Source organism: Nomascus leucogenys, chromosome 21, assembly GCF_006542625.1.
Source record: "Nomascus leucogenys isolate Asia chromosome 21, Asia_NLE_v1, whole genome shotgun sequence".
NCBI lineage: Eukaryota > Metazoa > Chordata > Mammalia > Primates > Hylobatidae > Nomascus > Nomascus leucogenys.
Window position 1 is genome coordinate 47,341,795 of NC_044401.1, and position 12,539 is coordinate 47,354,333.

The 12,539-nt window shown below is 62.7% G+C and overlaps 1 protein-coding gene across 1 annotated transcript in view; it reads left to right on the plus strand.

The window, feature by feature from the left end:
* LOC100589116 (plexin-A1) overlaps positions 1–12,539 on the plus strand; it is a 334,429-nt gene that overhangs the window by 294,450 nt on the left and 27,440 nt on the right. Inside the window, exons 9-14 of the mRNA XM_030801673.1 lie at positions 4,822–4,962; positions 6,094–6,194; positions 6,367–6,490; positions 6,572–6,725; positions 7,568–7,667; positions 9,264–9,378. Of these exons, the coding sequence (XP_030657533.1) occupies positions 4,822–4,962; positions 6,094–6,194; positions 6,367–6,490; positions 6,572–6,725; positions 7,568–7,667; positions 9,264–9,378 (735 nt within the window). The remainder of the gene's footprint in view (positions 1–4,821; positions 4,963–6,093; positions 6,195–6,366; positions 6,491–6,571; positions 6,726–7,567; positions 7,668–9,263; positions 9,379–12,539) is intronic.

The following is a 12,539-nucleotide window of genomic DNA, read 5'->3' on the forward strand; positions in this document are numbered from 1 at the left end:
CCGAGGTGGTGCGGTCTACGGTGGTTCATGGTGGCCCCACCAGGAGTGGCCTCACCAGCTGGGGGCTAGGTTCCCCAGGCAGCTGTGCACATCTGCCCCGCAGCAGGGCCAAGCAGACATGCCTCCCTTCCCCTTTGGAACCATGAGCTCCTGAATTCTCACAGAGCTCTGTGAGGTGGATGTTGGCAGATGAGACCAGGGGTTGGGGAGGTCCACTCCTTGCTAAGGGGTTGCTGCTGGGGCAGGCTGGAGCCTAAGGCAGCCCTAGCTGTCCTTCACCTGCCAGGACCCTGACCTCAGTCTCTGCTCTCCCCTGTGTGCTGGGGGTTGGGGGTGGAAGAGATAGGATTCCTAGGACACCCTCTCCCCCGACAGGTGTGTCTGGCCTGATTCCAGCCCTTGGGCTTCCTGGAAATCCTGTTTTAATTACCCAATTACTGCCAAGAGGAAATTGCTAATTGCTTTTCCAGTATCAAGTTCCTCCTGGCCTTTGTGAGAGTGGTGGGGACCCAGGAAGGAGGCCTAGAACCTGTCCACAGCTCAAGGAGGGGGCAGTCCTGTGAGGGGTGAGGAGGGTCTGGGAGTGGGTCCACTGGGGCCTACCTCAGCTGTGAGGTTCTGGCTGGGAAGGGGAGGGGCGGGTAGACTCTGCACCCTGTGGGGGTCCTGAGAAGAGAGGGCAGCAGCAGCTCCTGCCCCTCGGGCAGCCCTTCCTGGGGCCACCATAGGCTGGGGACGGGTTTGGCAGCCACCTCTGCAGAAAGGCTGAGAGGTGTGTGAGGCCTCCACATGTGGGTACCTCCCTAGCTGCTGCCCCTGGTCTTTGCCTGTCCCCACCTCGTCCTGTCCTTCTCCCAGCCCTGGAGCCAGGAGGCAGCTCCACAGGTGCATCCCCGCCTCACAGGCAGGGGGAGGGCCAGGTCCCTGGCTGCCATCATGGGGCAGGCAGAGCTGGGCAACTCCCCTTGCCAGGTCAGGGCCAAGCCGGGCAGCCCCCTGCCTCCCGGCGGCTGGGGCGCGTGCCGGTCCTGGCACATAGCCTGGGCGGCCCAGACATCCTCCCGGCACCCCCGCCTGCCCTCAGCCCGGAGAATGGGCCCTTTGTTGGCTCTGGGCGGGACGGACAGCTGACCTGGCCAGGCCCTCAGCTGCCCGCCGGCAGCAGTTGGCCAGGGCTATGGCGGTGATGGGAGTGGGTACAGCCAGCAGGGCCAGCCTGGGGCCTGCAGTGAGCCCTGCCTGCTGTGTCCTGGGGGCAAAGGGGTGAACCTGCTCCCTGGCCTGTCTGTGGGGAGGGCCAGGTGAGCCCTGTGGTGGTGGGAGGTGCTCAGTCCAGGAATGAGGGCCATGCCTGGCCTGGCCTGGGCACTGAGAGGCCTCGGGACCCGGCGCCTTGGGACTGCACTTCGGTCTCAGCTCCGAGCCCGGGGTTGACTCGCCTGTGTGCATGTAGGACAGGGACCCCAGGGTTAGACGGTCCAGGCAGAAGCAGGTGGGGGAATCCCGTGTTCTGCCAGCCAGGGGTGGGTGGGGGCCTGGTGCAGCCAAGGGGCATATCCAGGGAGGCTGCTGGCTCTGCTGAAGCCCCTTGGGTTAAGGGGAGGGTCCTCTCAAGCATGGGGTGGCATGCATGGGCAGCGCCATCTCCTGGTTTGTGCTGGGAGGTGGGAGGGTGTGCTGTTGGGGCCAGTCGTGGAAGGTTCTGGTGGTCTTTGGGGAAAGATTTGCAGAGCAAGGAGGTGACAGCTGGGGGAGGATTCCAGGGCATGGCTGTGGCCCGGCCCCACGCCCGGGACATGTCAAGCCGCTCATTTGCTCTGCCAGCTGCCCAGCTGCTGTGGGAGGGCCTTCTGGGCCCAGCCACCTCGAGGGTGGGCTGTCTCCAGGCGGGTGGCCCGCAAGTGGACAGCTGTGGCCAGGGTGTGGGCATCGGCACGTGGGCTCCCGGCCGGCGTGTGCTCTGCCGTCCTGCCACCTGCTCTGGCCTCAGGCCCACCTGCCGTCTGTGCCCCTGTGCTCTGGTTCTCCTGGAATGCCCTCCTGCCGGGTGCTGGCTCCCCCTTCACACTTTACGAGCAGCCTCTGTACTCCTCCCAGGTGCAGTTGCGGGTCCAGGGCCCAGGGTTCCTCTGGCAGGTGCTGTGTGAGTCTCAGCTTACCTCCTGTCCGTGTGGTTTGATAAAGCTGGCTTGGCTGCACAGGCCCTTCACCCTGAACTTTGGCTGGGACACAGACACATGTCCTGGGGACCATTGTCCTAGCTGGATGCCCTGCAGAACATGTGTGGGTGCACAGGGGCCCTGCTGAGTTTGGACCATGGCGCCTCAGTGAACAGTGTGGGGCCTGCACCTGCGTCACGTCCATCCTCTGGCCTGGTGTGCTGTGCCATAGTGGCCTCCCCAATGCCCTGCTCACACTGGCCATGCCATGGCCTCTCCTGGGGCTCTGTCTCCCTGGGCCCAGCCTGTGTGTGTGAAGGGGTGGGGGTGGCAGGTGGGTGGACAGATGGGTACATGGCGGATGGACAGCTGGACACGTGTGCTCCCGGCTGCAGCTGTCAGAGCCAACTGTCCAGTCGGCATGCTGCTGGGCGGAGCAGTGTGTTCTGGAGCCTGGGGCCCAGCCCGTGGCTTCTATGGCTTCTTCCCTTCCTGGGGCCCCTCCTTGCCCCCCTTACCCACTGTTCCTTACCTTGGAGCTGGTGTGCCCCCTGGACCTGCCCTTCTCTGACCCGTTTATTCACCCCTTGGTGTGACATCTGTGCCCCCAACCCTGAGTGGGTGGATGCCTGGCAGGCCGGGCCAGGGTCAGGCTCTGGCATCATGTGGCCCTGGCTGTTGGGGAGGCAGGTCATGTCCTTGTTGAGACACCCCCCAAGTGCTCCCTGCATGCTGGGCCAGGGTCCATCAGCTCAGGCTGAAGAGGCTCTGCTACCAGAGGCAAGAGGGGCCAGGGGCTGTATCCCCTGGTGCTGGTAAGGGAGGGGGAGCTGGGGCTGGGCTTCACAGTGGGAAGCCGCTGGGGATATCCACAGGGCTGTGGGGATGGAGGAGATGAGAGGAATTGCAATCCCTAACCCGGGTTTTCTGGGTTGGAGCCACAGGTCTGTGTACTGGGCACACCTGCCCCAGCCTCCACCCAGTCTGTGTCCTGCCCTCCTCGCCTTCCTGCCCCCACTCCCGGGTGGCTGTCTTAAGCTGCTGGCCTGGATATGTGGTTGGCTGCTCAGGTGCGGTGATTGCTGTGGGCCTGGCCACCCTGGGTCCCCCTGCTCCTGCCTGGCACACCTGGCCTGGTCCTCATGTAATCCTCAGAACAACTCTGTCTGAGGGAGGCAGAGAGAGGTTTAGACCCAGGCACTGTGGCCTAGAGGCTGGTCCTGGCTGGCATCCGCCTGGATCTGAGTACCTGCCTCTGGCCACTGACCCAGAGCAAGGCAGGGGGTTTGTGGTGCTGGCATCCTAAGCGTCCGTCGGGCAGGCCTTGGGCCAGTGGTCATTTTGAACAAGGACTCCCACTCCTGCTGTGGCTGCAGGGCAGGCAGGCATGGGTGCACTGGGTGCAGGTGTGGGTGCAGTCCAGGCCCCATTGGCAGGGGTGCTGGGCGGCCGTGGCCTGGTTGCTCCCGGGCTGCCCGCTGTCCCTGCATCTCTCCTCCCAGAGGCCGTGGGCCATGGCCCTGCAGCCAGTGCAGCTGGGCCCATCCTGGCCGCCTCCTCCCCTGCCCAGCTTTGGGCTCCATTCTTCCGGGTCTGGTTTGACTTAAGCCTGCTTGGTGGCGAGGCAGCTGAGCGGATGTGGGGGGTGGCCGGCGGAGCTCAGGAATGCAGCCCTCCCCCTCTCCCAGCCGACAGCCTCTTTGGCCCAGAAACACAGCGCCCCACCCTGGCTGGCCGCCCTCAGCCCAGGCCTGATGGATCAGGCTCCAACCAGGGGCTGTCGCTGGGCCCTGCTGCCCTGGACCTGCCCTGCTCTGTCACCGTGAGGACACAGAGGAGGGGTACTGAGTCTGGGCCTAGGCCCCTGCCCTGAGGTGGAAGTGGAGAGGTAGAACGGGAGCAGGAGCGGGTCAGGCTGGGGGAAGCAGGCCACAGCCCGCAGCCTGAGAGCCTCCCCTGGACTCAGAGCTGGGCAGACACGCCCCAAGAGTCCCATCTCTGGAAAGCCCCCTGGGTCTCTCTGTTAATTAAATACATTTGTTTGGTAAAAGCAACTAAAAATACTTGCAGCATCGCAAGCTGCGGAGAAGAGCTGGCTAATTAACGCCTGGTTTGTTTGGGATCTGGAATACATTTCCATGCCGATGAGATGCCCACCCTCCTCCACTGCCTTGCCGGGATGCCCCCACCCCTAGGACACCCCATTCTGGAGTCTCCTGGTCCACTGCCCTAGACTCCCGGCAAGCCCTGGTCTCTGCCCCCCACAACCAATGTCCCTCCTTCAAAAGCCCAGCCTGGCCCCAGGGGATGGCTAGGTACCCATGGGACTCCTATAGCCTTCACCCTGGGTGTGGCCATGCTGCTCCGTGGTGGGTGCTGGGCTGTGTGTCTCCAGGCCCCAATACCTTCTGGCCTCTGCTGACTGTTAAAGGGGCTGAGTCCCAGACTGGCCTGTCGGGGTCTGAGTTTGCCCTGCACTGGGGCTGGGGCTGGGGCTGGGGCTGGGGATGTGGAGAGTGAGTATGGCTGGCCCTGGTCCTCTCTGCTCGTGCATGTCTGGGCAGCTCGGGGAGGGGCTTTAGACCCCTGACCTTCTGTGGGGGGTGGGGCTGGGTCAGGGAGGTATCAGCACAGCCCCAGTTAGGGCCCCTTGCTGCCGCAGATCCTGGTGGACCTCTCAAACCCTGGTGGCCGGCCTGCCTTGGCCTACGAGAGCGTGGTGGCCCAGGAGGGCAGCCCCATCCTGCGAGACCTCGTCCTCAGCCCCAACCACCAGTACCTCTACGCCATGACCGAGAAGCAGGTGGGTGCTGCACCAGTCAGACGGTGTGGCTGAAGGTGGGGGCCCTCCTACCAGGAACCCCAGTCACAGAGCAGTAGGGGTGGGGCCACATCACAAGTTGGGCATCCACGGCTCCTAGTGAAAGTGGTTTCAAGCTGGTCTGTGCTCTGCCTCCCTGCAGACTTGTGGGCTCGGCTGGGTCTGCAGGGGAACCGGTCTGGTCACCAGGGGCCCCACAGCCTCATTGCTGCCTCCATGTTCTCCTGGGCTGGGTTTGGCATTCCCACCCCTCCCCTGTTGACTTCCTGACCACAGAAACAGATGTGTGAAGGAGAGCGATCTCAGAGGCAGGTGTCACTGGAGGGGTTGGGGCGTGTACTGGGCCCCTGAGTCCTCAGGCGTAGGGCTGGGTCTCTGTCGGGTGGGTCTGCCCATGGGGCCTGTGGCTGGCCTGGTCTACCCAGCCTGGTGCCTGGCCCAGCTCTGTAAGGCCATGGACTTGAGTCCCTGGCCTGGCCTGCCTGGAGTCCCTTTGGCCCAACCTGGTAACCTTGTGGCAGCTGGAGGGTGGGCAGATGGGGCAGGTGGGGCCAGGTTGGGCACACCAGCTGAGGCCAAGCCTCCCTCCCCTTGTGGCTGGCTCGTTTTTCCTCTGCCCCTCCTGGGCGCAGTGGGGTTCTGCCTTCCTGGGGACCTCAGGGACGTGCCTCCATGGGCACTGGGATGCTGGGCTAAGCCAAGGAGCCAGAGTCAGCTGGGGCCCAGCCTGCCCCTCTGAGCATTGTCTGGGCCTATGTTGGAGCTTAGGATTGGGGCCTGCCAAGCCCATTGATCCCTGGGGAAGCTCAGAGCTGGGAGGGAGTCCAGACAGATGGAGACGAACTCTGGTTGAAGCTGCAGGTGCTTCTTTGATTGTCTCACCACATATGGACTGTTCTCTCTGCCTGCTGCCCCCTGGGTTTCCAGGGCAGAGGCCTGACCTGTGCAACCTGGCTTGGCCAGGGCAGGGTCACCAAATCTGCCTTTGAATAGACTGAGAACAAGTGCAGGGCCTCCCCGGACCTAAGGAGAGCAGAGTAGGGAGTCAGAGGTGAGGATGGTCAAGGACCCCTGGGGTGGTACTGGAGGTGCCTGACACCTTCCCCACCCCAGGTGACGCGGGTGCCTGTGGAGAGCTGTGTGCAGTACACGTCCTGTGAGCTGTGTCTGGGGTCACGGGACCCCCACTGTGGCTGGTGTGTCCTGCACAGCATGTGAGTCTGGGCAGGTGGGCGGGGGCAGGTGGGAAGGGCCATGGTGGCCTCACAGTAGGGAGGGGGAGCCTGGTGCAGGGCAAGCCACCCCGACTTCTCTGCCCAGGTCCCGCCTGCCAGGCGGGACCTGTAGGTCTCCCCATCCGCCCAGCCTTAACCCCTCTGCCTGCAGCTGCTCGCGGCGGGACGCCTGTGAGCGAGCAGACGAGCCCCAGCGCTTTGCCGCGGACCTGCTGCAGTGTGTGCAGCTGACTGTGCAGCCCCGCAATGTGTCTGTCACCATGTCCCAGGTCCCAGTAAGTGTGGCATCCCAGGTGGTAAGGGGTGGGGGACAGCCATGGGGACCCTGCTCACCATGCCTCCTGCTGCCTGCCCAGCTCGTGCTGCAGGCCTGGAACGTGCCTGACCTCTCAGCTGGTGTCAACTGCTCCTTCGAGGACTTCACAGAATCTGAGAGCGTCCTGGAGGATGGCCGGATCCACTGCCGCTCGCCCTCTGCCCGGGAGGTGGCGCCCATCACACGGGGCCAGGGTGAGTGGCCCCAACACAGTGGTGCCCGCTGCCTGGCCAGGTCCAGGGCCGCAGTCCAGTTGCCGCCTGTTTAGTGCCTCCCTTGTTCAGTTCCAAGGGCATGTTGGTGACCCTCTGACAGCTGATATGTGGGGGGGGGTGTCTCACCACTTGCTGGTCTGGGAGTGGAGAAAACCCTCCAGGCATGCAGCCAGAGTGAAAGCCTTCCTGCCAGGGAGGTGGACAGCAGATACATCCTTCTTAGGCTTTATCTTATGGGCTCACTGTATATTTACAGTAGGAATAGACATAGACACATGAGCATACTTCACCTCCACTACCATAATTATTGCTATCCCTACTGGCATTAAGGTCTTTAGGTATCCCATGGTGACCCAGAGGGTAGAAGAGCAGGGCAGGGTAGGCAGGATGAAGGGACCACATGGCGGAGACCTGGGATCTTGCGGGGGGCCGCAGGCTGGAGGTGGGAGTGGGTGAGGGGTGGGCTATGTGGGGTGTAGGTTGGGTGGGGGACAGTCTCATGGGGACTTGGGGTGCAGGACCCCTCTGGCTGCCACAGCCTGTTGGACAGTCGCTCTGCAGGCCCTTCCACAGGAGCAGGCAGCCTGGGGGCTTGGGGAGAGTCTCGAGGTTCTCAACCCCTCACACTACTGAGCAGGAGGCAAGCAGGGCAGATCGCAGGCCCTGGTCACCTGAGGGCTGAGGGGGCTGGACGCATGTTTGATGCGACTGACGGTGGCAGCTAGGAGGGTCTCCGGGCAAGTTGTTCCCCTTTCTGGACTTGCCCTGTGCGGGAGTCCTGGGCAAGCAGTCCTGGTGACTCAGCTGTGCTGCTCGTGCAGGAGACCAGCGGGTGGTGAAACTCTACCTAAAGTCCAAGGAGACAGGGAAGAAGTTTGCGTCTGTGGACTTTGTCTTCTACAACTGCAGCGTCCACCAGTCGTGAGTGTCTCTAGGCCCCTCCGCCCACCTGGGCCTGGGCTACTTGCCCCACTCCTGTCCCTGTGGTCCCACTGTGCTCACTGTCTGCAGACCTGTCCTCATGTGGCCAGGCAGCAGATGGTGATTCCATGATTGGGGCTCCCGAGGCCGGGCGGTCAGGGAGGGAGGAGAGGCCACTGTGAGAGCAGCTTGCAGGTAGAGGAGCCAGCCAGGGCAAGGCCATGAGTGCAGAGGGTGCCTGAGGCTGGGGCAGGCGCATCAGGGGGCAGCAGTCAGTGGGCGGCAGTGCCTGCCCCACAGGGATCTTGTAGGGCCCAGGTGGCCGTGTATGGCTGCAAGGGCACATTGTGCAATGTTGCCACCGTGGTATGGACAGTGGCCCATGGGCACTGGCATGGAGGGGAGGCGCTCAGGGAGGAGCCGAGAGTTGGTGTGGGGGCCTGGTCAGGGGCCCAGACACAGCCCCTGGGTGCCTGCTGCTTCTGGTTGTGGCAGGCTACTGTTGGACGATGCAGTGTCCAGGTCTCCTCTGGTTGGTGCTGGCCCCTGTGCAGGCCCCGTGCTTGGGCAGGGAGTGTGTCTAGGAGGCAGCTGCTATGCCTGCTGCCCATTTTGGCTGTGAGCACCCCCAGCCTCAGAGGAAGGATGGGAGGAGCTGGGGGCCTCCCGTGAGTCCCACTGTGAGCCCAGAGGAGAGCCCTCACTCCTTTCCTGAACCAGAGGACCCAGGCTGAGGCAGTAGGGTTTGGCCTCAGAGACAGGAGGTGCCTGGCTTTTCAGGTATGCCTTTGTTTGTTGACTGACTCACAGATGGACTCTGTGACAGCTCTTTGTGGAGCAACTGCCGTGAGCCAAGCAGGCTTTTTATTTCCAGGATGCAGCATCTCCCGTCCCGGGTGGGGTGGGGGATCTCTGGGGCAGAGGCCTGGAGGGGGCCGAGGGCTACAGGAGAAGCAGGGTGGTTGGGGGAGCTGGTGGGCAGGAGATCCTGGAGAGGAGATGGAAGTGGTGTCTTCCTGGAGGCTATTGAGATGGCAAGGTGCCAGCCCTGTGCAAGGCTGAGTTGTGGGCAGAGCACCTACAGTGGCCAGCCTGGCAGACCCTGAGGTACGTCAGAGGGAAACAGACAAGCTCCTGCCCTGGCGATCCTGCTTTCTACAGGGAGGTGATGTGCATGGCCCTGTCCAGCTCTGTGGCAGCACGTGCTGCTTCAGTTTAAATCTAAGTTTGCCAAAAGGAGTCAAGACTTAAAATGAAGTTCCTTAGTTGCACTAACACATTTCTGGTGCGAGTATCCATGCCTGGCTGGCAGTCAGGTGGTGATCAAGGCTCTGGAGGAAAAAGTGGCAAAGAGGAAAGGGAGCCTGGGGTCAGTAGGGTGGGCAGGCAAAACCAGCTGTCGGGGAGGTGTGAGGAGGCTGAGAGGCAGCCATACTCAGGCTTGGAGGAAGAACTTTCCAGGCCAGGGGCAGTCAGTGCCAAGGCCCTGAGGTGGCACTATGAATACCAGCAGGGGTGGCACAGTGTCCTTCTGATCATGGGTGACCCCACGTGGTTGCAGGTCCCCAGGCTTTAGCACTCGCTCATTCCCTGCAGCTGCCTGTCCTGTGTCAACGGCTCCTTTCCCTGCCACTGGTGCAAATACCGCCATGTGTGCACGCACAACGCGGCTGACTGCGCCTTCCTGGAGGGCCGTGTCAACGTGTCTGAGGTAAGGCCGGGCAAGGGTGAGGGTCAGGTTTTCAGAGGTGGAGCAGAACTGGATTGAGACATGCCATCTGGGTGTCGCCTGAGGCCTGGCCCAGGGAGCGCCTGTGGGTGTCTGGGATGTCAGTGTGTGGTGCACGCACCACCAGGCTGGGTCAGCGAGGTGACCCTGGATGCCAGCTGGGAGGCCTGTGGGGTCACTGTCTTGGCCTGAAGTTAGGCCTGTGGTATTTGTTCGTGACCCCTGGGTGTCCTTCGTGACACTCAGGGAGGGGGAAAAGCCTCAGATGAGTTCTGTCCCTGGGCCTCTGTGTGGGGGCTGCAGACACGGGCTCCTGGGTGCAACTGGGGGCACTGTCAGGCTGCAAAGCAGGTGCAGGCAGAGCCTGGAGTGCAGGTGCCTGGCTGGGCAGGCACAGAGGCCTCCATGTCGGGCAGGGGAGCTTGCCGGCCTAGCATGCCTGAAGGCTGGTGGGTTCTGGAGTCGCCAGGCACTGAGTGGTAATTGCTAGTAATTAGGTAGTAATTATTCCGGGCTGGGCAAGGCACTGGCTTTATGAACAGCGGGCTGTTCCTTCTGGAACCTGAGGCGCTTAGTAGCAGGACAGGGCAAGACCCAGGCCCCATAGGTGCTGAGTGGCAAAGCTGAGGCCGGAGCTGTGGTGGCCCCCACCCCCATCTCCACCAGATCAGGCTGTGGGTGTGGAGCTGGGACTTGCAGCCAGGTCCCTGTCCTTTGCTGTGGACACTCCGCCTGTTGGCTGGAGGGGGCAGGTTCTGCTTGCCAGGGAGACCTTGGAGGCTGCAGCCGGGCTGCACTTCCCTGCCAGGCTGGGGGCTGAGGAAGTTGCATGGTGGCCCTCTGTCCTCTGGGTCCCTTCTCACAGAGGCCCCCCGGCTCCCAGCGTCACCCTCTGGACTGGAGTTTTCTGCTCCCTGGCATGACATCAGGGCACAGGACAGTGGTGGAGGGTAGCCCGGGGCAGCAGGGACCACAGTGCCTGTGTCAGGGTGACTGCCTATAACAGCGGGTGTGCAGGAGCCAGGGACACAGTGGGGGGCTTCTCCGGGGGTGCGGCCTGCCTGAGGAGCCAGGCCAAGGTGTCCTGGGGTGTGGGCAGAGCCCACGGTGGGATCTGAGGTGAGAGCTGGTCCTGGGGGCCTCTCGGGCCAGGGAGAGCTGGGCGTGAAGTCAGTGTGGGGATGATGTGCAGATGCAGTGGCTCTGGCGCTGTGCGCAGCCCAGGGTTCGGGCGGTGGGGGGACAGCACGGTGGTCGTCAGGGGTGGTAGCAGGGCCCTGGGCAGCTTGGGATGGTTTTGGGGCTGAGATAGCCCAATTCCTCAGTGGCCTTCCCTGAGCCCTCCCCATCCATGCCATGAACTTCGGGGCACCCTTGGGGAGGCAGAGCAGGCAGGGCTGGGCTGGGGGCGCATGTGGGGTCGCAGGACTGTGTGGGGAGTGGATTCTCTCCACAAATACTTACTCTTTTTTTTTTTAGATTGAGTCCCAGATTTTTATGGAGCCGTTCCTAAGGGGCGTGACATGAGTCCTCCTGGACTCAGGGCACAATGGCCAGTGGCAGTCCCCCCACCCCCCCACAAGCCCTCTTTCCATCTCTGTTTCTGGTGGGTTCCTCGGGCCACCTCCCGAGACAGGAGTGTACTACATTCAGCTTCCTACTGAGACAGCCCGGCCTAACCCCCAAGGCCGCCGCCCGTCCCCTGCCCCCATGCAGGGAGGGGGTCTCTGTGGCCCCTTCTTGTGCCTGCCTGCATGCTGGGGTCTGTGTGTTTTGTCTGAAGGCGGAGTGGCCTGTGCATGTTGATGGGAAGGGCCGCCGGACTGGGGCCATGGAGGCAGCTGGTGCTGTGTGCCAGGGCCTAAGGGCTCCCACGTGGAGCCCCCACCAAAGTGGAGCTCATGAGACACACTGAGAAGTCGGGACTTTCTCTTAGAAGTGCCTGTTTCTGGACTCTGCACACAGGGAGGGATGTGGTTCGTGTCTTCACAGAACAGTTGTATGCCCCACCAGTCAACTCCCAGATCTGAGCAAGTCTGTAGACTCCTTGCTTGAAGGGGAGGCTGGGGTCCCTTGAGGAAGGAGCCTTGTGCGCTGGCAAAATGCACCCTGTTAATCTTCCCCCAGCGTTTCCCAGAGGGACCTCCAGCCTTTTACCAGGGAGACTGTGCACTGGGGAAAAGGCTGTAATCCGAGCCTTTGGGGACAACTGGACCTGGCTCTGAAGAAGGACCTCCAGCATTTTACCGGGGAGACTATGCACTGGGGAAAAGGCTGTAATCAGAGCCTTTGGGGACAACTGGACCTGGCTCTGAACTGACATTGATCCCAAGAGACCCACGCCACTGCGGCCCTCCTGTCAGTCAGAGTCGGGCCAGGTCGAGTCAGGTGATCACTGGAGTTTCAGCCTAGGCCTGACTCAGTGGGCCGCATGGGTGCTGAGCTTCCTGTTCTCCCTCAGCTGGGTGTTGGGAAAGAGATGGGGTGGGGGTGCGGGGAGCACCTGAGAGGACCGGGTGTGGCCCAGGCAGCCAGTCAGCTTCCTGCCCCTGGCGGAGGGCAGGGGTGGCGAGGGGACAGGCCAGCCTCAGGGTGATGGGGCAGGCAGGTAGGGGCCAGCCACATTGGCCTCGATGCGTGCTGGGCCCACACACACTGGTGTTGGGGTGGGTGGTGCTTTTTCTGGCTGGGACCTGGGTTCTGGGGGTGGGCCGTGACTGAGACCTCATGACAGGTGAGCCAGCTTCATGTCTCGTGCTACCGGCCAAGAGATTTCCTGGACTTACGGGCACCAAGAAAGCCCGGGCCTCACCATAGTCACCTTCTGGCTTGCTGCAGGCTGAGGCGCCTGGGCTCCTCTGGGCATCTTTCGGTGGGGTGGATGGTGGGGGCAGCTCAGTTGGTCTCAGACTGACCATTCTCGGGAGCTCACGGGCCGCCTAGCTTGGACTGAAAGGAGTCTCAGTGCCCTGAGCCACCCATTTTCATGGCTGGGGCCCTAAGGTGACAAGGCCCAGGGTGGCCCGTGTCATGGCGAGACTCCAGCCTGAGCCTCAGCATGTAGAGTCACTGGGCGCGCCTCAGACTGCCAGGGAGGTACGGCATAGGTATGGCCACTGTGCGTGCCGGTGCCTTCCGGCTGC